Here is a 24753-nt window from a genome sequence, read left to right on the forward strand (position 1 = left end):
GATGTCTTCAATGACCACTTGGACATTGTGACTTTAGGAGATGTGAGAGAGGACCAACATGCCATGGTGGAGCAAGAGGAGACGGAAGCCAACGGGGACTTAAACATGCACCTTGGAACGTCGTCTAGCTGCCTGTACACCTTCATTGAACCAGAAAGAGTTTCCACTGTACACCAACCAGAAACAGTTTCCACTGCACACCAACCAGCAGTGCAATACTCCTGCAGCAGCGAGAATGGTGAACCAGAAAGAGTTTCCATGCAACCAGCAGTGGATTACTCCAGCAGCAGCGAGAATGGTGAACCAGAAATAGTTTCCACGCAACCAGCAGTGGAATACTCCAGCAGCAGCGAGAATGAGATGGCAGGAACTTCAAGCTCCCCTACATTCATGCGAAGACGAAGGGTGAGGATCTTTAGTACATGCACCACCACCAGCAATGATGAGGAGTTGGAAGTTGACCACCATGTGTTCCAATCACAGGAACAACTTCAGGAGTCCCCCTCTGCTACTCGACCAGTGCAAGCAAGGCATGGCACTCCAAGGCGCACCAAGGCACGCCACGCCAAAGCGCCCCCTGCCATCTGCATCTGCGTTATCAAATGTTATGGCTTATGGCTCCTCCTGGGTATAGCCATCATTTGCCACTTCTACACCATCAGAGTCAAACACCTAAACCTCATAAACGACCACGAGAACCTTGCAAACAACTATGGGAATGTGCTCATGCAGCTCACAGTAGCTCAGAAGAACATTGCTGACATGGAGTACAAGATTGCTTCCTTGGAGTCAGAGCAAGCGTACTTGAAGTGGGAGCAGGACGGAGCTCATGTCGAGACAATGTATCTCGATTCTCGTTTAACGGATCTGGAAAGTAAGATGTGTCAAAGGCTGAGGCCTATGGCATGGAAATTCTACTCTGAATCCGTTACGCCCACCTTCCACTACCTCAAGGATATGACATTGACATTCATCAACAAGGCTATAGACTTTGTTGAGGAAAAGTGAGCGGACGTCATAGCGTCCCTAAACACCACAAAACCATCTTAAGGAAACCTAATGGGTGTCCAGCCTGATACCCCATGTGTCAGCCTGATCTGAGACCCATTTACTTCCATCATAAACATAATAAAAGTTATAAAACGATGAGAAAAAAATTGAAAAAACTTGCACAAGACAACACTGATCAGTCCAACGGTTTGCTGCCAAAAGACACGCAAGGCGGATTGACCCTCGCCAATACCTGGTTAAAACATACCAATTGATTATGCAATACCTGTCAGTGTACCTATACCCATATGTCAGAGTATGACATCATATTGAGATTACATCAAAGATCTCCATATGTGGGCAAGGCAGACAGATGAGACACAGAGATCTCCTGGACATCCATTGCACAATTGAAATTTAATATTTCAGATAATATTACATATAAAACATGAAAAAACTAAATGCATGGAGGTACATTGGCTATTCTCCTACAGAGCCGTGCACAAGGAATGTGGCACTGATATTAGTATAAGTCCTTGACAAACACAGGCACACAGACAGACCACCTTGTGGAAGGTTCGCCTACAGAGAGAGCTATGCCGTAAAAAAAAAAACGAACCAATAAAAGAGAGGAAAAAGTGAGCCACAACTTCGGGGGCAGCGAACTCCAATCACAACCAAAATAATCTGGCCACTGCTTTTGGACTGGCAGATTTGTCTAATAGTCAATGACCAAAGTATGTGCACATGACCAAGAGAAGAAAGCTACTTAATCCTATCAATGCTGCATGAAAGGAACTTGAAGGTCTTCAATGTTTTTAAAGGCCACGGTCCTGTCGGTCCACTTTGCAGAAAGAGACAAAGCAAGGAACCCATTGTATTACATTGTGTTCCATAATTTCTTTTTTTTATTCCTTCCATTCAATTTCAAATCACCAGTTGACCGTTGTGGCTAGCTTGGAAGTATTCTAATCTATATCAAGTGGTCCTATCACACAAATATTTGGCAGCCAGTAGCCAGTAGTAACTCTGAGGACTCTGAGTTGGGACCCATTTGAGAGTCGTGGACACAGTTTGGGAACCACTGTTCTATAGGACATGGGGTATAGATAGAAGCCAAATGTGCAAACAGCCAGACAAATGACAATCTAGACCTGTCTGAGATGACTGAGCAATATTGGGTTAATTTAGGATGAAACTGAACAAAAACAGATGTGAAAGGTTAACATCTGAAGTCAAGCAGTACATCTGTGATGTATGGTGAGAATGGGATATAATATAGTCGTCTTGGAGTATAGGCCTGCACCTGCTGCAGTCTGTGTGTGCACAAGCTGGACATTTAAGAGTACAAGTGTATTCAGCATGATAACAACTATCTCTACACCTGGGTAAAACTGAATCCATTCTCTTTGGTTCTAATAGTAATCTCAGCAAGGCTAATCACTTCTTGATTAGAGTGGGTGACAATGTTATCACACGAAAAGATGAAATTACCTACCTACAGTAGGTTCCATCCTGGAGGCAAATCTTTCCGGTGATAAAATGGTCACCAACGTAATAAAAAAAGTCAACCAAAGAACAAGATTCCTATACAGGATCTCCTCACTGGTCAACAAAAACACCTTGAAGACCCTAACAGGAGCCCTCGTACAAGGTTTCTTTGACTATGCATGCACCTCCTGGTACCACAGCACCTCAAAGGCCCTTAGAACTAGGCTCCAGACTTCCCAAAACAAACTGGTCAAGCTACTACTCACTCCCCGAACCCACCTCACCCCTGCCCACTTTTACAGGCTGGAATGGCTTAGGGTTGACGACAGAGTACAGCATCTTGCAATGGGTCTGGTCCACAAGATTCGATACACCACCAAGATACCCATGTGCCTATCTAAATATGTCCTTAATGTCAACGAAGTCCACACCCACAACACCAGAGGGAGTTCAACAAACCATGTGCAACCCAGATTCGGCACAAACAAGGGACTAAATTAATTTCGCTCCTATGCCACCAAAATGTGGAACGCCCTACCAACAGTCATTAAGACATGCGAATGCCTTCAAAGGGCACCTGAGGACGGCTGCAAATAGAAACTGGCCCCCGTAAAATCTGAATCCCTCCACCCTTTTTTCCCCTCACTGTATACAGTATGTTTATTTTCCCTTTTTACCTCCTCTATGATGTTCTGACTATATAGTTGTGTATATTCGTACGTCTCTAATTGTTTTGATGCATTGAAAATAGTGGGCCCTATTGTAAACAAGTGTAATGCTTTATGGTGTCGTCCACTCACAGTTAACAGTTGTTGTATTGAGTTGTACTTGAAATGTACTGTAATTCTGCAAATAAATGTTAATAAATCAATCAATCAATCAAAGCATAAGCCATCATCTCAAGCTTACAGTGCAGGTTTTGCATTCAGGAAAGTTCTCGAAGAAATATGATTACAATAGAAAGATTGAACCTTCAACAGTTTGATGGTGTTTAACCACCGCATTTAACCACTTTAACCACTTTAACCACAAAATAGCTGATCTACATTTTCTGTTCGGGCCTCAGCTAACTGTTTACTGTACACATTTTTTCCCCTTTTGATTATACGTTCATATGATGTTTTTGCATATTGCATATTTGTCTGTCAAAGGACACCAATGGAAACAAGCCATAGTGCTTTCTTGGGTTTAGTTCTTTTAGCAGACCTTGTATAGAATTGTACTTCCTGTGCTTTTTGGGGGACAAACTGTTAATAAAGTATTCAATTAATGACTCACACACTCACTCACTCACTTACTCAAAGTTTTGCTGTTGTGATAGGTGGCAATGGCATAGGCATTTAGACAATGGTAAGGTAGGGTTAGCTTAATGAATGAATATAAGCTGTTGGGAGTGACGCAGGTCCTGTATGAGAGACATGGAGCAGAAGGGATATTTTTCCTGAGAGTCAGCTCAGTGGTGAGTCATCTACACATCTAACTGTACCTCATATTGAGATAGAGAGAGGAGAGAGAGAGAGAGAGAGAGAGAGAGAGAGAGAGAGAGAGAGCGCGTGTAGGATCATTTAGACCTCGGGCAGCAAGGTTTCTTTTATCTTACAGGAAAGGGTAGAATAGGTTAAGAAAAAGAGTGAAGAAAGATAACTCGCAGACGAGATAAATGACCGATTTCAGTATCATCCACATCCAGTTTGACTGGACTCTATCTGAGGTGAGACCCAAAAAGCTAAAGTAGCTTTGGACATGAAACATTACAATATTAAGACTGCCACCCAGTGGTGACATCTATGGTCAAGAATCAAGAAGAATTATTATTTGTCACTCATGCAAATCGTGTACATGCAAGTGTCCTAGTCAGTGTACTGTGTAGCCTCGGTACCAGGCTTTTATTTAGCAGTAGTGGTTTAGGTGGGACATGTTCTGCTGAGACTGTGCTAACAGTCCAATGAATACATATAAGGATAATAAAATAAAAAATAATACAGGATGTAGCCTACTGAAATGTTAATTCGCAGTTGTGATTAGTGTTGAAATTGCTGTACTATTTCCATACATGCGTACTGTACGTGCACCTGGATTTGAGGAGTTATAATAACTAGTAATAAAGAATTTATAACAAATTAACAGTATAGGACAATCCAACAATGTATGCAAATAACTTAAGTCAGTTCGTTATGAATGATGAATCAGAATGTGTACCGGAGCGACATGTAGCGAAAATATTACACCCCGAATGGGACTCGAACCCACAATCCCTGGCTTAGGAGGCCAGTGCCTTATCCATTAGGCCACCGGGGCTGTGCAAACACGATCTATGACGTCATCCCTTAAAAACAGTTGAATTACTCAAAACAATGTTAAGAATGTTTTTTGATAATAAACTTTGCTTCACGCCATTTTCAAGTGGAATGTTTTATTTGACATTAGCAAAACAACAGCGCAGCCATCCATCGCCATCATGTTCGTTGCTAGGCAACAGTCCGCCTAGCTCATCCATTGATCTCCCAACTTCATGAAGGTACTCACAACAAGCTTAGTTGCTTCTGCTTTGACCGTCAAATGTATTAGCGTTTCACAATTAAAGTTATTTAATGCCAAGGATGTTATTACTACTTATGTTTGAGTTTTAGATTTACTTTAATTGACACACTAGTTTTACCATAAAACGTTTGATTTTCTTTTTAGAATGAAAAGCGCTCCACATTGTGGCGTGTTGATGCGCATGGTCTTTATTTTGAAAAAACATGGATCGGAAGTGGCACACATTTGGAATTAGCTTGTTTAGCTACGTATTGTTTTGCACATGTTAGCAAAAATAACAGGATTGTAATTGATCGGCTATGAGCTGGACCTTGGCTTCTAAATGTTTATGCCGTATTGTTGTTTGCAACAATGAACTCTAGTGCGTTAATACGACTTAGTGTTTCGATTTGATTTCGTTACCATCTGTCTTGTATTTACGTTACCTTGGTTAGAGATAAACAAACCAGCAAGTCCAAGGAGGACTGTCTTGATCCCCGACATGGTGAGTAACGTTAAATCAGAGCTATAGGCTACAGACAGTATGTAATGTGAAATAATGTAGTAGGCTATAAGATAATTTGACTTAAGCTGATATTCAGTCAGCCATATGCAAAATTGAATTAATCTTAAATTACCAGTACAAAGTCTAAACGTGTGTGCATGTGTGTGCATGTGTGTGTGTGTGTGTGTGTGTGTGAGAGAGAGCTAACTAAATGATCAAAATGCAACAAAAAAATGAAAATGATATCGCCAAAAACCCAAAGTAAATTGGAATGCTTTTTGGCCCTCAACCGAGAATACACAGTGGCAAATTACCTGACCACTGTTACTGATCCAAAACTGAGGAAGATGTTGACTATGTTATGTACACTAGACCAGGTGTTCCCAAACTTTTTTGGACGAGGTACCCCTTTTGGGGTAGATATTTTTCCAGGTACCCCCTCATCCTCGCAACACGGATAACAATATATTTACAACCACAAGCAGTGTTTCCTGCAGGAAAAAGCTTTGGCATGGTGCTGGGCACAGGCCGCAATTTTGATTAATTAATTAATTTGATTCATTAATTAATAAGATTAATACATTAAGATTAATTTGTATTATTGCTCTTGTATTGCTATTGGAGACACTGGGAGGACACTGGGGGACACTGGGCAGGCACTGAGGAGGCACTGGGGAGACACTGGGGAGGCACTCAGGGGCACACTGGGGAGGCACTGGGAAGGCACTCGGGGGGCACACTGGGGAGGCATTGGGGAGGCACTCGGGGGGACACTGGGGAGGCACTCGGGGGGACACTGTCTAAATGTATACGTCTAAATGTATACGTCTAAATGTAGACGTCTAAATGTATACAGACGTCTAAATGTATACAGATGTCTAAATGTAGACGTCTAAATGTGTACGTCTAAATGTAGACGTCTAAATGTAGACGTCTAAATGTGTACGTCTTCTCTTATGGGGGTCCCTGGCATATCTTTTCAAATGGGGGTCCACAGGCTAAGTAGTGTCAATTTGGGGGTCCTTGACATGAAAAAGTTTTTCATGCTTTAAACACTTTAGCACTATGAACATGAACAAAATAGATGGGTCCCCCCTGGAACTCCCTCAGGTACCCCTGGGGGTCCCCGGACCCCACTTTGGGAACCACTGCACTAGACTCAGTGACCACTGACCATAGCAGTGACGCCGGCGCCTGGCAAAAAAAAACAGGTAGACACAAACAGAACTGCACTGCCTAGAGAAGACAGACTGTGTTCACTCTGCTCTCAAGGGGAGGTGGAGCAGGGACAAATTATCCATTGGGCCAGTGGGGCCGTGGCCCAGGGGCCCTTGGCTCTCAGGGGCCCTTCTGGGAAATTGGACCGCGCAGTACTAGGTTTGACACCCTGAAAAGGGCTCCTGGGGCCCTTCATTGGCCATTGATTTAGTTAAAGATAAAACCACGGAAAAACACAAAGAAATTGCGCGCACGCGCGCTATGGGGGCCCTGCAAAAATGACCGGCCCAGGGGCCCTCATGGGGGTTAATCCGTCCCTGAGGTGGAGACGGAGCTACACTTTGTTACGAAATTAATGTGACAAATATAAAGACATCAGAGAATAATTCTTCCCTAAATTTAAAGAAAAATATAAAGAATTTGAATCCACCACTAATAACTCATCACTTCAATATGTTCTGGGAGAACAGTCCAAGTGCACATTCTTGGCAGCAAAATACGTGTGGAGTTGTCATCAACTGAGCCAGGGACAGCCAGTGGACAGAAGAGCCAGGGCTGAACAGGGCCACTATTAGTTGCTGTTATCATTGTCTCCATTTGTTTCATTTAATTCAGTATTGCTTGTTGTTCATTATAGTTGGGATGTTTGTTGTTCTCTTGTTGTTTCAGTGTGCTTTGGCAATGTAGAACATATTTTATCATGCCAATAAAGCCTTTTGAAATTGAGAGAGAGAGACAGAGACAGAGCCATATTTGTCACAATAGGCAGAAATACAAAACAATAATAGTAGGTAATAGATAATAACCAGCAATATGGTTATATTGTAGATATACAGACAGACCAGACAGTGTATAGTATGATGTGAGGCTGATAGATGTACAATACATTGTACAGTGTCTGTCAGCCAGCTACAGTGCTTCTCAAACTTTTCAGGCATGACCTCCCGTAATTGTGAGCTTGTAATAGACTATTTTCACAATTTTGCCGCTTTCTTTCTTTCTTTCTTTCTTTCTTTTTAGTTATTGAAAAGTTCAAATTAAAAGTAATTAAATTGACCCCCCCAAAATCATGTGGGGACTGGGGACCCCCCTGGCGGTCCAGAGTCTCCCGATGCACAGGTTGAGAACCAGTGACCACGGTGCTACATGCATACATATACATGTAGATTGATACATACATAAATCCCAGTGGTCCATAAGCAAATGCTCTTGTAAAGATCTGATGCTGAATAATCTTTTTTATAATTCTACAGATCCTTTCCCGCTTAAAGCCGGCTGTGGGAGGAGAGGCTCCAGTCGGTTTGAATGAAAAGAAGAAGAAAAACAAGACAAAAAAGATCCCCTGTCTGGATGAATACCTGCAACAGAGAGACTATCTTGGGGCCTTGACACTCCTAGAGGTAATAATGCATACAATTTCAATTTCAATTTTCAATTTCAAAGGGCTTTATTGGCATGAGAAAACATACGTTTACATTGCCAAAACAGAAAGAACAATACAACGATACAGCAATACAATCAGAACAAAAATTATGTACTTTGAAGGTCAGAATCTTCAATAGATCAACTTCTGTGTACCAAGATCACTTGATGCAGGTATAGTGCAGGAATATACACAATGATTAGTCTTTACACACGACACAATACAGTTGCTTCTTTGGCATGGCAGATATTGACTAGGACTAGATCTCTACAAAGCATAATTGTATTACATTTAGATCATAATCGTAAGATCAAGATAAGGTGCCCTTTACTAGCTTTCTCTCTGGCTGTGATCTTATCCTATCCTATTTTAAAATTGCCTAATGGGTGATGTATTTTGAGCTTGTAGATTGGCTCTTTTCGGGCAAAGAGATTTGGTGTGTAGAGGGGACAGAGGAAGGGACAAAGTATAGACCCCTATAGGCCTAGGGCAGTGGTTATCAATAATGTTGTTAATGCGTTTAACTAATTAGTGTCATGTTTGTGTGTCATGTTTGTATTATATTCAACCCTATACTGCAAATCAAGCCTACTGTACCTTCCTTGGACTAGAATGAAGAATGAAGTTACCAAAATGGACATCATAACAAACTGGAAGTGTGTGGAGTCTGTGGACCCTGACCTGTATTTTCACGGGACTCTGCCATTAAGCTTAATTTACTATTACCTTATAGCATGACCCTTTTGCAAGAAAGAAATTTAATTATTTAGTCTTAACAGCAAGGTTTTGCGGGTTAAGAGCTTTAACCCTGAAAACCATCCGTCTGAAGCACTTTGCTAGATGACACTTAGTTGTGAAATGACTGACGAATCTGTGGAATTCTTTTTTCACTGTTTCTGATTTTGTACCACTTCATTGCGAGACTTTGTGAAACAAAACTGTGTTGTATGGTGTTCTGAGAGGTTTCATTTAACAATGCAAGACCTACAATCTCACAGTGGGCTTCCAGGGTGAAAGTGGTTAATAGAAGAATGTTGTTTTTCCTGACCTCATGATGTTTCATCCCAGTGGAAAACCACTCGGCAAGATAAGATCATGTTTGAGGTTGTCCATTTTTTTATTTGTTTGTTTTACTCCAAATTGTATGAATCTGCCATTAACAGTTCCAGAGAGATGTTGGTGAAAGAGAGGAGCATGCAGGCCTCTGGATCGGCTACTGTGCCTTTCACTTAGGGGATTACAGGAAAGCAATGGAGGTAGTTATTATTCTGTGTCTGCTGCATGGGTGTTTTTCTGTATCTGTGTTTTTCTGTAACACAGAGATTATTGGCTATCAACATTCAAGTGCACATTCATCTGTTTTGTTTATTATTTGAAGGATAGAGTGCCGAAGTCCTGATGTCACTTGCTCATCCCTTGGTTCCAAGGGGTTGGCGGAAGTTTTTCTATATGGAGAATAACATTGGGTCATCTTAAAATCGTCTTATGAGACGATTTTAAGATGACCCAATGTTATTCTCCATATAGCAAAACTGTTAATATGAATTGTGGTCCAATTTCCCAAAATAAGTGATATTGTCGAGGAGGTGTCTCTGTATTGTTTACACTAGAAACAGACTGTATCAAATATGACTGACTGACTGACGACTGACTGTCGTAAACAATACAGAGACACCTCCTCGACAATATCACTTATTTTGGGAAATTGGACCACAATTCATATTAACAGTTTTTCTATATGGAGAATAACATTGGGTCATCTTAAAAGACAGTCAGTCAATCAGTCATATTTGATACAGTCTGTTTCTAGTGAAAATGTAACTAATTCGGCAGCAGTTACATTCGCAGTTTTTTTCCGCAGTCAGTTGATTCTTCATATCCATATGAAGCCCGGATGATTTGTTTAGTTTTCAAACACAGTTCTTATATGAGACATAGCGCCCTCTAGCGATATTGACATCAGACTTCAGTGCTCTATTCAGTCTATTATTGTGACCACACAGCTCCAGTTTATTCTAATTAAGATTCAAGGCCAGGCCACCCACTTGCTTTTGTGCTGTCCTGATCATATCCCTTGTATGTGCCCTTTTATTTATTATAATGACAGGAGTACAAGGCTCTGACCATGCAGCCTGAATCGCCAGCAGATGTGTGGGTCTATTTGGCATGTACTTTATTTTTCCTTGGCCTATATAAAGAGGCAGAGGATGCTGCATCCAAGTGTAAGTACCATATCGGCATTAATTCAAAATGACAAGTGTTCAGCTTTGATTAACTTCACATGCATTGTTAAGACACAAACACACACACACACACACACACACACACACACACACACACACACACACACACACACACACACACACACACACACACAGACAGACAGACAGACGCACTCACATTTTCTTATGTAGTAATATTTAGCAGATACTTAGCAGATGTTCTTTTCCCGCGCACCATGACATAGTGTGCATCCATCCATTGTGCTTGGTAAAGATATAGTGATGATGCCAGCAAAGTGTATTTTACCTTCTCTGCTTTGCTTTCTAATACTGTTATCCTATTTCTTGTTCCCTGTAGCACCAGCATCCGCACTCCAGAACCGACTTCAATTCCATTTGGCTCACAAGGTTGTAAATCCTACCATATATCACAAATCATAGCATTGAGTTGCTATATAGGTGTAACCAGTGGTGTAAAATAACTAAGTACATTTACATTTACTTTTTACTTTTACTTCTACTCCACTACATCTCAGAGGCAAATATTGTACTTTTACTCCACTACAATTATTTGAAAACTACTCCACTACAATTATTTAAAAACCGTTACTAGTTACTTTGTAGACTTTTATTATTATTACAAACAAACGCGTCGCAATTGACAAATAATGTAAGTTCTCTCCGCCCTCTGTGCTTCTCAAACATAGAGCATGTAATGAATGAATCTACATTTCATGCATTCAGTCAGGTTGCGTGTTCAGGTTTCAGCGCTCAGCATTGGCCAGGTTCCTATCCCCCTCTCTCCCTCTCTCCCTCTCTTCTATCCCTTTCCCTCTCTCCCTAAGTCCTCCATATCCCTCTAGCTCCCTCCCTCCCTGCTTTCCTCCCACTCTCTCCCTCTTTCTCTTTCACCGCTCCCGATCGAGCTCTGGTCTGAGCTCACACACAACATAAACTGTTGCCTAACAATGCTGATTTGCGCTGACATCTGGGATCTTCACATAATTAGGGTCAACGTCAGAGCCATTGAGACAGAAAGAGTAGTGTCATCTCTGTTCAGGCCAATTATTTTATAGCAATGTCAGATCATGTAAATGAGTAATCTCAATATTAAAAGTTCAATCGTTTAAAAAAACGCATTTTGAGCGTGTAGACGTAGATCTGCTATATTTCTGCAGGACGTTTGCCTGTAATGACATGCCCAGAATGGGGATGCCGACATTTCAAGTAGGTTAATGACCGTTTTGTCCTCCTGCCCTTTTCAGTTCAACGATGAGAAGAGGCTGATGGGCTTCCACCAGAACCTAGAGGACGTGACGGAGGACCAGCTGAGCCTGGCGTCCATCCACTACATGCGCTCGCACTACCAGGAGGCCATCGACATTTACAAACGCATCCTCCTGCAGAACAGGTCTGTGTTATCACTTTATGGCAGGGGTAACCAACCGGGGGTTCGCGAGCTACCGGTAGCTCGCGGGAACCTTTCGAGTCGATCGCGAAGTGTCAGACCCATTGGAATGCAAATGCTTGCCTTTCAGGCTGCCTTTATATCCTACTCGTCTCTTTGAAAACGCTTCTGATTGTGATTGTGGGTGGGGGGGCGGACGGATGACGGGGACCAAACGGCGGTGAAAAGTTGACTTCACTGACTGATTTATAAACGGCTTCGAGTCAGTGTTACTTCCATGTTGCGTAGCACTGTCCAATCTTTGGCAGCAGCAGCGTAGGCTATTTTGTCACGATCGCGTTAACGAAACCAAACGCTACACGCGGTGCAGGATTATTATTTCATGTGAATCATGTCAAAATGAAAAGATGATGATGTGGTTGGCACACAGCGCAGCAGCAGCGCAGCACAGCAGCCCGAGAACACAATAAGAAATATAACATTATTATTCTCCTCCTCCTCCAACAACTCGATAACGTTCTCATTTTAGTTTGTTACTCATTTTCTGAGCCATGCAAATAAACAACAACCAGCACTGACTGGAGACGGAGAGGTTCATGTGCCCTGCGCGTAAAGCGTAGTCAGAAACAGGACAGTCATTGCGTCAGCATGGATGTAGCCTCGGAAACCCAGACGTCTGTACCCAGCACAGAGGTGAGGGGGGGTATCGCACGCTGAGAGCCACATACACAGCTGCATTTGGTTTTTAATTAAGGGCGCGTTCTGAATATACCAGTCTGCAATGCAAACTAATAGGCGAGTGCACTCCAGGGCATATGCAAAGGGAAAGAATGACTTCTGTCCGTGACAATAATCAATGCTACAGTTTGAATTCTGTACACACGCACACATAGAGCAGAAAATATGATAAATATGAAATATGAAAACTTGTTGAAGCACAACGCATGAGTCAAGTAGCTGCTTTTGTATCAAACCCTCTCCTCTTTACTGAGCCTACTGTCATTGAACTGCTGTCCGATAAAATGCAGGATGTGTTTGCATTAACTTCAGATATTTAAATGGAGATTATTGGATTAGTAGGCCTAAGTGACTGTCACCTGCAGGTCAGAGCTAAAGAGAAGGAATTTTGGTCTCTTGTGAGCAGAGAAGTATCCCCTGATTGTGTCGTGTGCACTGAAGCTGCATGCCTACTTTGGTTCCACGTACTTATGTGAAATGGCCTTTTCACAAATGAAAATAATAAAATCCAAGTTTAGAACTCGTATGACTTACTCACATCTTAATGACACCCTCAGACTGGCAATCACTAAATATGAACCAGATTTCAAAACACTTGCAGATAAAGTGCAGTCACAGCAGTCTCATTAAAGGTGGGCTGACCCTGAGAGTATGTCACCATATCTATGCAAATATATATGGTCATGTTATGCCTATGTCATTTGAACATCTGCCAATGTGAATATTCATTGAAATGAGAAACAAAATATTTCTAATACTAATTATTTCTAATTTGTCTTAATATTATTTGACATTGATAATATAACTTACTATAAGTATTTATTCTAATTTAAGCTTTAGTCTTTGTGTGGATGTGTGCACATTAGGCATGTGAATCTCGTCTCATCTCACGATTCGATACGCATCTCGATGCACTGCCAGCGATACGATACATTAGAGATACATGGAATCCCCTGGCGATACGATGCGATACGATTCTCCATCTTCCCGATGCGATGCGATGCGATAACCATTTAGTTCAAATCAATGCGATACGATGCGATTCACCCCTCTACCGATACGATGCGATTTGATGGAGATTCATCACAATAGAAAGGATTTATATTAAAGCTCTATTAATTTCCCAAAACATGTAAAAATGCATTACATTTAAATTCAAAGCAATTTATTGTTTTACTGTAGGTTAGTATTATAGCTCTGCATCTCAAACAACCCAAATTATAGAATTATGTAAGTAAACAAAGGGTCTGCTCTCTGCTGGTTATTGTGGAATTGTTAGATTACTAATAATCATAGGCTATAGTATAATAATTATATCTCAAAGGTCAATTTGAGGTTTTGAGTATAGAGGGTTCAAGAGATTAAAATGTAATATCCTATGTAATAGCTCAATTAATGTTACCAACATATAAATAGAAAATAAACAAATAAACAAAACAAAAATGACAGGTCACACTCGTAGTGCTGTCAAACAAGTAGTTTAATCTGCAACACAGTTTAATAATATAATTGCCTATGTATAGTGGGGGTCCCTGCTTGATCTCTCACTCTCAGCTAAGTGGTCCTTGGCTTGACCTAAAAAACATTGAAGACCCTGGCCTGCATTTATTATTAACGTTATAAATACATAGCAGATGTACAAGCTCACAACGCGTCTCATCCACGCCCCGCTGTGAGCTTGTGGATCTGCAATTTTAGGCGTGCGACACCGTCTTGCTGCAGAATATAAATAAGGCTTCTATCCCAGAGAATAGCAGGGGAAAGCTGGACAGTGGAAAGTTGTGGAACGGTTGTAAACGACTTTAAACGCAAGCAGTACACTGACCCAGCTGTGGCGTTGTTGTTGTTGTACACGTGTGCAGAAGCAGAAGCTTTCTTTAATTACAAATTGATGATCGCGAGTCGCGACGCAGATTCGCGTCGGAGAATCAGCTAGAACAGCTGTGGGGTGTGGATCATTTGCAGCACGCAGCGCTACAGTGAAAAGTCAACTGATCGACGGACAGCTATTTTATAAAGCTAAAGGTTGTGCTTCCTTTGTGCGTGGGGTTCACTTCTGTTCGTCGCGGGTGCTCTTTATAGTCTGTTGTCTCAACGTTTATACTCTGCACTGAGTAGCTGCGTGCTCGCAGCGCACAGCCGCACACTGTGCGGAGCTGGCTGCGAGAGACCTTTTTTTTCCCTTCCTTTTCTGATGGTACGTTCAATGCGCCTCGGAAACACAGGATAGGGTGAAATTTACCATGAAAAAACAGTGCAACCACGGATTTTACCGGTGCAAGCACTCCGCGAACGATCCATCGAGATTTCACCCGTCAATTTTACCGACACACAGTGAATGAACCGATACACTCGCATCGCGCACGTCATAATCGATGTATCGATACGTATCGATTATTTTCCACATGCCTAGTGCACATGCATTGAGCCTGTCAGAAATAGCAACAAAACAAGTGTTTTTTCTAACACGTTTTAGTGGTAGATCTTGGCTTACAATTGGGAATAAAATGGGCTCTTGGGCTTGAAAAGGTTGGTTACCACTGCTTTATATTGGGCACACATTCGGCAAAAATAAAAGATCTATAAACTCCCAACCTTGCTAGCCCCTCCTATGCCCAGCTTTGTGGGTCTGTTTGAACACAAACGTTGGCTCATGATTGGCTGATCACCCCATAGCGATGATTTGATTGGTTGAGCAAACTACACATTGAAGATAAAAGTGAGGGCAGAAAAGTGAAGACGCCAAAAGGGATTGGCCGGAATGAAATTTGTGATGATTTCATTGGCTGAGCACAGAATGTAATGTACAGTATGTATGATGATATTAGCGCCCCTCACTTCACACAAGTTTGATTTTTGACAAAGAGATTTGGCCAACTACAGACCCCTGGGTGACCCCTGTCAATGACCGTCCTACACCTACAGCATATAGGGCCCTACTTTGCATGTCTTAAGTACCAGTTCTATGACTTAACTTAAGACCTGGAGGCGTGGCCAATGCCGTTTGGCCACTCAAAACAGCCAAATAGCATTGGCTACGCATCCAGGTCTTAAGTTAAGTCATAAGACTTAAGACACGCAAAATAGGGGCCATAGGGTTTAAGTGGTTAAGTAAGGATAATGCTAATATTTTGTACATTATGTGAATCCCTCCCTACACCATGTCACAGCTGTACTACTATCTATTCTTGCATCAGCATCTTGTGCAAACCAATTTGTAAATGATGTAAAATAGCAGAGGTCCTTATTTACTTATTACAGTGCATCTCATAGGGGCTGTGCACATGCAACAACATTACGTTCGGTCACATAAAAAAGAACAATCACACCTGTGTGAAGTGAGGGGCGATCTTATCATATTACAACATAATGTTTGTTTAAGCAACGGGTGCTAAAGTTTTAGTTCTCAACACAAACATAAAAATTCTCTTTATTGTCTATGGCGTTTTATCAAACAAGCATCGTTGAAAAACAAACATTAAAGCTGCACAAAAATATAAAAATAATGTGTTAGGACAAAATAGACGAGTTGCTCGTCCACATATGACGTAAATTCTCCATTCATTGTCAATGCCATTTAATGTTTGTGTTAGGACAAAAATCTACACTATAGCTGAATATAGGAGGAGCTAGGGCCCCTCACAAATCACACTTGTGTGATCATGTGGCAGCCCACTGTGGCTGCCACATGACGCCATTGCTTAAATGACGTAGCAGCCATATAGGCTGCTACGTGACGTCACTAGTGGGGGCCTGTTGATTTTGGGGCGCGTGCTGTTTTTTGGGGGAGCATGAATAAGACAAAGTCCATAGACTTGGCTGCCACATGACGTCATGTCTGCATGAAGCCAGACGTTTGAGTTGATAAAAGCACATTTCATTAACTTTTTGTTTACCCTCGCTCTGAGGCCTAAAACATCTACATATCAATGCAACCTGCAGCAGAAGAGCTCAAATACATCATGTTCATTCATGTTTTGGGAATGTATGATCTACTTGCGGTCATACTGGTTCTCGAATGCCATTTCCCCATTGTCAACCCCCTTTTCCACACCTATAAACTGCTCACCTGGTCTCTCTTCTCTCAGGTCCTTTGTAATAGCAAGCTAACTCATGCCCCCAGGAACATGCCTGTCAGACCCTTTAGATCCAGTTCCGCCCTGGGTTGTAGGGTCAAGTTCAACTATTCAATGCTTTTTTTGACCTTTTTATTTTTGGTGAAACCATGATGTGTTGTTTAGACAGATGCTTGGTTTGATGTTTACCTGGTGTTTCTTTGAAGCACTACCGTGTTCTCTCTTTGCACTCTACTTATTTGTGTGCACTCATTTGTGGATGGATAAAAGTGTCTGCTAAATGCTTAACATGTAAACTGTAAATTTTAAGTGGAATGGAGGATGGAGGAGAAAGCAGAATCATCTAGACTAGAGTCTAGATAGACCACTGATCCATATAGACTTGAATTAAATTAGAACATACAATTTTGTTTAAAGACCAATAATGTCCATCGTTGGACTTCATCAGAGTAAGGGACATGAACCCTAATCAAATATAAACATATTTTGTGGCATACTGGCAGTTACAATTCCTCCCCTTACATGTCATCTTTCAGAGACTTCCTGGCCCTAAAAGTGTATGTGGCACTATGTTACTACAAGCTGGACTACTACGACGTGTCCCAAGAAGTGTTGGCTGTCTACCTGCAAAGCATCCCTGACTCCACCATCGCCCTTAATCTCAAGGCCTGCAACCACTTCAGGCTCTACAATGGCAAGGCAGCGGAGGTATGCAGTGTCTGGCCTTTCATCGGGTCCTGACCGGTGCAGAGATTTAAAAAAAGTCATAAAGTACTATGCAAATAGGCCCTGGTGGGCCTATTAGAACACAGGGAAGTGTTGCCAGGTTTGCGAATTGTAAGCGAGTGGTAGTGTGTGTAAGTAGCGTGGTTAAAAGGCCTTGTTTCTGGCCCTGTTGGCCTTGTTGGCGCAACAGCATATGTCCACCAATGTCCACAGGTTTTGACGCTTTTCATTGGCTAGCAACTTCACAAATGTAATAATAGATATACACTATGTCCTCCTTGAAAAGCAACATTAGGGTTATGTATTTGATGTAATTTGTACATTCTCAGGCCGAGTTGAAGAACCTCATTGACATCTCTTCCTGCTCGTTCGAGTTTGCTAAGGAGCTTATCCGACACAACCTGGTAAGCTTTTAACAGGCTCTAATACTGTGTGTGTGTGTGTGTGTGTGTGTGTGTGTGTGTGTGTGTGTGTGTGTGTGTGTGTGTGTGTGTGTGTGTGTGTGTGTGTGTGTGTGTGTGTGTGTGTGTGTGTGTGTGTGCGCGTGTGCGTGCATGCGTGCGTTTTCGCTGCTGGGAAAAGAACCTTGTATCTCAATCGTATTTGTAGTGATAATAGCCGATCTACAAGCTCGCAATAAAATGTGATGGGTTGTGAGCCTGTAGATTGTCTATTATTATTTAATTACTATTCATAAATATTTTAACCAATGGAGAGTATTGTTACTAACTAAATAATAGCTACATTGGACACAGGTTCAATTTCCTGAAAAGCAACCATTTTAGACATATCCGTACAATGTTTCCGACCAACAGTGACATGTCCCACATGTCACCTGTGTGTCCTCTGTCCTGTGCTACAGGTGGTGTTCCGTGGGGGTGAAGGGGCCTTACAGGTGCTCCCTCCACTCATAGATGTGATCCCAGAGGCCAGACTAAACCTCGTCATCTACTATCTCAGACAAGGTCTGTGACCGCAGAATACCCATACACCATGAATTCTTGGCTAATATTGTTGACCACATAAAACCCCTCTACTGGGCATGTCATAAAAGGCCAACTTTCTGCATAAATAGGCCATTTGGTGAAAATGGCCGATCTGCAAGCTCACAACACGTAGAAACGCAACTTGTTGTGTGGTTGAATACATTTGGTGTAGGGGGGAAAAGGACTGGGCCAAATACGAGTACTGGGGCACCCCAGTCAACTAAGTTAATAGGGTTGAAGTATAGTTAACTGTTATTAAAGCACAACAAGACTTTGCTAGAGGTTTCGTGTAGTTCGCAAGTCATAATGTTGCGAGTCCAATTGGAAGGATATCTTGCTCCATTGATTAGAAATCGATCATTAAAAAAAGTCTCCTCGTTGTATGGATGAACAACTCTGAAAGTCACTATTGTAGCACAGAAACAAATGCAAACAAAGCTGATTTTGCCAATATATAATATCACAAAACCTCTTATTATATACATTTTATACTTATTGTTGATTTAGCTAATAGGAAGGAAACCCGGACAGGATCCGTCACTCCAGATCTTAATAGTCAACAGGAAGTTGACATAAAATAGTTGTAATACAAATAAAAATGCAGAACAGGGTTTTGTGATATTATATATTGCAATTATCTTATTTGTTTCCATTTGTGTATGTGCTAAAAAAGTGATTTGGAGAGTTGTTTCACTTTAGATAAGGAGTCAAATTTATTTGATTGATTTTTATTTTCTTTCCAATTGGACTAGTTACATCATGACCGGATAACTACAGTACACAACCCAAACCACTACCAAAGTGTACTTATGCTTGATTTTTACACACACACACACACACACACACACACACACACACACACACACACACACACACACACACACACACACACACACATACATAAAACAAGATGGGAAGCACACATCACTGATATAAATAGATAACACATCACAGATATAAATAGATAACATGTTGTAGGCCACTTGAACAGAAAGTTTAGCTTGTTTCCAAACACTAACACATTCAGAACTGGAAAATTGGTTCAGTCACTGCTTCTCTCAACTATGTAAAATATATTATTAATAGTTTGTACTTTAATTAACTACAATTAATATATTAATTTAATACAATACTACATAGAGTAATAAATGAGAAATGGGGGCATGCATTTCTTTATATTCCCCCTCATCATTTCCATATTGTCCTCAAAGAGGACAATATGACCTCTACAAAGAGGTCTCGCATGGAGCATGTTGTGTCATGTAATTAATTATCTGTGCATCCATAACGCTGTATTATTCAAGTCAGTGGTTTTAATGCAGTGGTTCTCAAACCTTTACATGTCAAGGATCCCCAGTAGTGGAGCATCGCCACTGACTAGGTTTTAATCAGTTCATTCACATGTTAATGCCCAGTGTTCTTAAATCCACCCGTGCCATTTTCTGCTCTGTTTGTGTGCACTTTGGGATCTCAAAGCGAACTTAAATCCTCGCATCACAAATAAACCCATCCAGGCAAACAAACTTTAAGAGAAAACAGCAAACAAAAGATAGCCAACCTCCAGTCCTCACTCAGCTCAGACAAGTCACTCGTCACTGCGTCATTCCATTCATGAAATAGAATTTCCTGCGAGTGCGGCCAAGCAGTGAATTAAAAACACTGGGCGTTAACATGTGAATGAACTGATAAAAACATAGTCAGTGGGTGGGAGTGGCAATGATCGCCACAATGTATATGTGGTCCATATCCTTCAATTCCTTCATTCTTCATTTCCAGATGATGTACAAGAGGCTTATAACCTCATCAAAGACTTGGTGCCAACCACACCACAGGTAGTTCTAAAGTTTGTCTCAAGAATTTCCTTCACTGGCCAGTATTCACAGGGTGGCCATTTTGCTCTCATCCCATGGGATGGATTTCTGTGACGTTATACTGTAGTTAGACCAGAGCAAAATGTCAGAAAAAAGACTTCTCATGTTGAAATTCTCAACTAAAACATTGACTAGATTTAGAGCCTAGTTAATTATTTCTTACATTTTCAGGAATATATTTTGAAAGGCGTGGTAAATGCTGCATTGGGACAAGACATTGGATCAGTGAGTATTGCATGCAAATCAGGAGGTAACTGAAAATGACAATTTGTGTTAATTTAACCCTGAATAAAGTTTAAAAAAATTACACTCTCAGAATTAAACGAACCCTGAGGATTTTACATTGTGGCCCTAATTGAGTTGAGTGCACTACTAATGTGTGTACTGTGTTCACCCCTTTCAGAGGGACCACCTGAAAATTGCTCAGCAATTCTTCCAGTTGGTCGGTGGCTCAGCAAGTGAATGTGGTAGGCTGAATATAAAGAGGGTCCTTCAATTTCAGATACTGTGTGCGCGTGTTCACGTGCGTAACACTATGTCTTTCACTTTTCAGACACAATACCTGGCCGACAGTGCATGGCCGCCTGTTTCTTCTTATTGCGACAGTTTGAAGATGTGCTGATATATCTAAACTCTGTCAAGGTTGGCCTTGCTCGCTACAGAACATGCTTACATTGTACTGCACATCCATTGAAGAGCTGCTGAGATATTACTGACTTATATTATGTCTAAGTGAGATGGAATTGAGTACAAAGAACTGTAATAAGCACTCCCACACACTGCTCGAAAATGATCTATTCATATCTCTAGAGTGGTGCATGGTGGGCACAGTGTATTCCACAGTGCATGGGTTATTTTTATTTCATTTTCAAAAACCATATTTTTCTAGTTTTCAATTACCAAAAAACTAAACAGACTTTCTGTGTGTGCTCTTGTTGTGGATGTACTGGCCCTTATTTTCCATTTTTTTGCAGAGCTATTTCTATAACGACGACACATTCAATTTCAACTATGCTCAGGCTAAAGCAGCACTTGGCAATTACAAAGAGGCAGAGGAGGTAATGCCCATATGTGTTTTGAAAAAAATGAATGGATAAATACATTATTAACAGTGTTTTGAACAGTGTTGCTGGTGTTTTGATGCTCATTGTTCATGTCTGTTTAAAGGTTTTTCTGCTGATCCAGAGTGAGAAGATTAAAAGTGACTATGTGTACCTCAGCTGGCTGGCACGCTGCTGTATGTATAATACATTGATACACTTCAACAATATTAATCACTCAGTTTCACAAAATAGTCAACCTACAGCATTGTAGATAGTCCATTTTTGCTAGTTGTGAAGATTTGAATTCATTGATTTGAATGTCCTGATTTCTTTCTTTCTTTTTATTTAATTTTTTAGCTTAACTATACATGCCCAAAAGATGGCTGCCAGGTTTAAAGTAGTTAATTATGATAATAATAACACTAGTTAACTTATAATTAGAGACTTAAAATATATACACAGTTAGGTAAAGTAAGGTTATAAAATGACCAAAACGCGCCCAGGGGGCCGGCCCGGTTCCGGTGAGTCTTCCCACGTCCGAAATGATCGAGAAATTACCGTTACCACGTGGCGGTCCCAAAGGGGTCCCAGGAACATCCAGACCCCCAGGAACATGCCCAGGGGGGTGGCTCTGTTCCGGTGAGCCTTCCCGTGTCCGAAAAGGTAGAGAAATGACAAAGTTACCGTGTTGCAGCAGGGAGGAGGGCCTGCCTGGGCATCATACCTTATAGGTTAAAACAAAAGGTCTGATGTTAGAAGGATCATATGGTAGCTGTGTCTCCAAATTAATGAGTGAATTGTTCAAATCAGTTCTGAAATGATACAGATAGTCGAGAGTTGCTTTCTGAAGGGTGTAAAAAAAAACTACAGGATTGTTTCCGCATTTTGTATATAATTTTGTTTCTGGGATTTATGTGAAAACATTGATTTTACTGTTTGGGCAGTGAAGCTAAAATCATTGATAGACATCTTCTCAAGGTTAGCTAAATAATGATAAAACAAAACGGCAACAGTGCAGCAATAGTAAATTATGTATTGTATTAACAATTTGCTATTGATTAACATCCTTCTGAATTCTGAATTATTCAAAAGTTAGATTTATTTTTTATTGTTGTAAATAGCAGCAATATCTACCCGTTTTGTGCTTGTAGATCTGACATTTTTGACACAGGACAACATTGTACAATGAAGTATAAAATTTAACCCATTTTGGGGCGGGAACCCCTTTTGGTGTTAGCATTATGTTTTGCTTTAGCCATTGAAAAATAGCAGATCTACAAGCTCATAGCGCGCCACCGAGTGGCGCGCTACGAGCTTGTAGGTCTGCTATTTTTTAAAAATCGAAGAACGACTGACATAGAAACATAGCTTTTTCAGAAAACTGTCAGGATGTAGAAGACATTTTTAGAATCTGATCTCAGGTCAGAATGGGTTAAATTACATTAAATCAAATTACATCTGACTGCCACGGCTCAAGTGGTTATTTCCAGATCTTTCCACATGTTTTTCAGACATAATGAACCAGAAGGGCCGACTAGCCTGGGAGCTGTACCTGACCATGGGCACCTCTTCAGATTCCTTCAGTCTGCTGCAACTCATTGCCAATGACTGCTACAAGGTGACGAAGGCTGGATAGCCAAAACTTCTGTCCTTCATTGTAAAGACGTGGATAAGAAGTAAAACGTTAACTCACTCTTGCCATTCTGATGAGCGCAACCCATCACTTTTGTAAATGTTATTGGTCTCTAGACTAGAGGATATCACACCAGAGAGAGGAGTCGGAGGGCAGTGTAACAAAACATTTATCTATTGCTACAAGGTGATGTGTTTGCTGAGTCACCTGTCATCTTTTGGGCATATCTGTCATGAAAGCCTAAATTCTGTCATTTCGTCATTGACATGGAAATTAGAGCTGAGCTAAACTTGGTTGTTTCTGTGATGTCCCTGTTATAATGTAACGGAATCGCATGCAATACTCACTCACCACCATGGTCTTTGTGACCTGTGTAGTTCTACATTAGGCTCATACAGTAACCCAAGTTTTCAGAAACTTTCATGTACCTCTGAGACTCAAAATTGAGACGCTTAGCAGAGGCGGAAAGTTCTTATAACGGCAGGGGGTTCAAGCAGCCACGCCCCCTCCCCCCCCCCCCAGCGGTGGAAAAAAAACGAGTTTTGTTTTTTCGAACAAAAGCCACCTTATTAGCATTTGAATGCGGCATGCGCGGCGGCCCAACACCTATCTTAATGTAACCCCTCGTAAAGGTATGTGACTACGTGCATGACAACATGACCACTGGGGAGGGGGGATTTCAGTGGACAGTCAGTGGGTGCATAATTTACTGCAGTGCATATAGATATATTTTGCCAAAATGCAGTGGGTTCAGTCGCGCCTTTGCTAAAATGCCAGGGGGTTCAATCGCGCCTCTGAACCCACGGAGTTTCCGCCACTGACGCTTAGGATCATATCCTTTTTAACTTTAAAACAATAAAACTAAATTACATTGTGCATCAAGCTATTACAATATACAATAATTTGAGAATTTGAGAAGGACATTTGAGGCTTAATGCCCTATTGTTGAATGACATCCTATGGTTTCAGATGGGTCAGTTCTACTATGCAGCCAAAGCATTTGACGCACTGGAGAAACTGGACCCAGGTTCCAACTACTGGGAGGGCAAGCGAGGGGCCTGTGTCGGAATCTTCCAACTCATATTGGCAGGCAGAGAGTCCAAGTATGTTGTTTCTTTGTTGTTATTTGGGTTTTTGATGTTGGTTCATACACTTGTTTGAAATATCCTTTTTCATAGTTGTAAATCACAAAATTCTGAACCTTGTTTTTTTTTTTGGTTTGTTTGTGTGATATCAAAACAATTGCAATATTATGAAAGAAGTTCTTCGCTTTGTTCCCTTGTCCTTTTCGCTTCCTAGGGAGACACTGAAAGAAGTGCTGCCCCTCTTGCGGAGCTCTGGAAACCCCCAGGTGGAGTACATCATCAGAGCTCTGCGGAAATGGGCCAAAGATAACAGAGTTCTTCTCTCATAATAGCACGCCTCTTATGAAATTAGCCCTTTCAAAAATAACAGTTAGCCTACCTGTATAAATATGCATTAGTTTGTTAGGTCATTTGTCACATGAATTGCAATTATATCTCAATGCTGACTGAAGCACAGTAAAATTGAGCTGTACTTGTGTTTTAACAAAGATGTTAAAAAGAGGTATGATTCATTATCTATGGTCAATCTATTGTACTGTTTTGTATTAAAATGTGTCATTTTGTATCGCATTTGCATAAATAAAGTATATTTGTAATGAAAATATGACTGAATATGAAGAATTTAATTGCATTTTTGTATTGCTTTTATGGTTATTTCCGATTAGCTTTTTTAAGCATTTGTAGGTCAACATTGGACTAAAACGTCCATATCAACAGGTGATCTTCAATGTATGCAAATCAGTTGGATCTGGGTGGTACACTGAGAAAGTTGGTCGTTTGTCTTGTGTGCTTCCGTTTGGGATTTAATGTGTGGGCCT

General features: G+C 41.1%; 1 protein-coding gene across 2 annotated transcripts; it reads left to right on the top strand.

Moving 5' to 3' along the window:
* Nucleotides 1-5276: 5276 nt before the first annotated feature.
* LOC308311379 (intraflagellar transport protein 56) lies at nt 5277-24524 on the top strand. Of its 2 annotated transcripts, none has more exons than XM_080758063.1 (18): nt 5277-5506; nt 7978-8124; nt 9311-9403; nt 10255-10369; nt 10728-10777; nt 11635-11780; nt 17128-17299; nt 17647-17721; nt 18180-18282; nt 20080-20135; nt 20346-20399; nt 20578-20641; nt 20728-20816; nt 21149-21232; nt 21342-21411; nt 22729-22835; nt 23820-23953; nt 24150-24524. In XM_080758063.1, the coding sequence occupies exons 1-18, from the start codon at nt 5504-5506 to the stop codon at nt 24262-24264; spliced, it is 1677 nt and encodes a 558-aa protein (XP_080614189.1). In that variant the 5' UTR covers nt 5277-5503; the 3' UTR covers nt 24265-24524. The 2 variants fall into 2 exon arrangements, with proteins under 2 accessions (XP_080614189.1, XP_080614190.1); XM_080758064.1 differs by lacking the exon at nt 5277-5506 and adding an exon at nt 8759-8803 and having other exon boundaries at nt 8080-8124.
* The last annotated feature ends 229 nt before the right edge of the window (nt 24525-24753 follow it).

This window comes from Protomyctophum bolini (assembly GCF_963924005.1).
Source record: "Protomyctophum bolini genome assembly, chromosome: 3".
Classification (NCBI taxonomy): domain Eukaryota; kingdom Metazoa; phylum Chordata; class Actinopteri; order Myctophiformes; family Myctophidae; genus Protomyctophum; species Protomyctophum bolini.

Coding starts and splice junctions, on each gene's coding strand:
- LOC308311379 (XM_080758063.1), top strand. Junction 20,136..20,345: donor TGGTGCCAACCACACCACAG/GTAGTTCTAAAG, acceptor TTACATTTTCAG/GAATATATTTTGAAAGGCGT. Junction 21,233..21,341: donor ATTACAAAGAGGCAGAGGAG/GTAATGCCCATA, acceptor GTCTGTTTAAAG/GTTTTTCTGCTGATCCAGAG.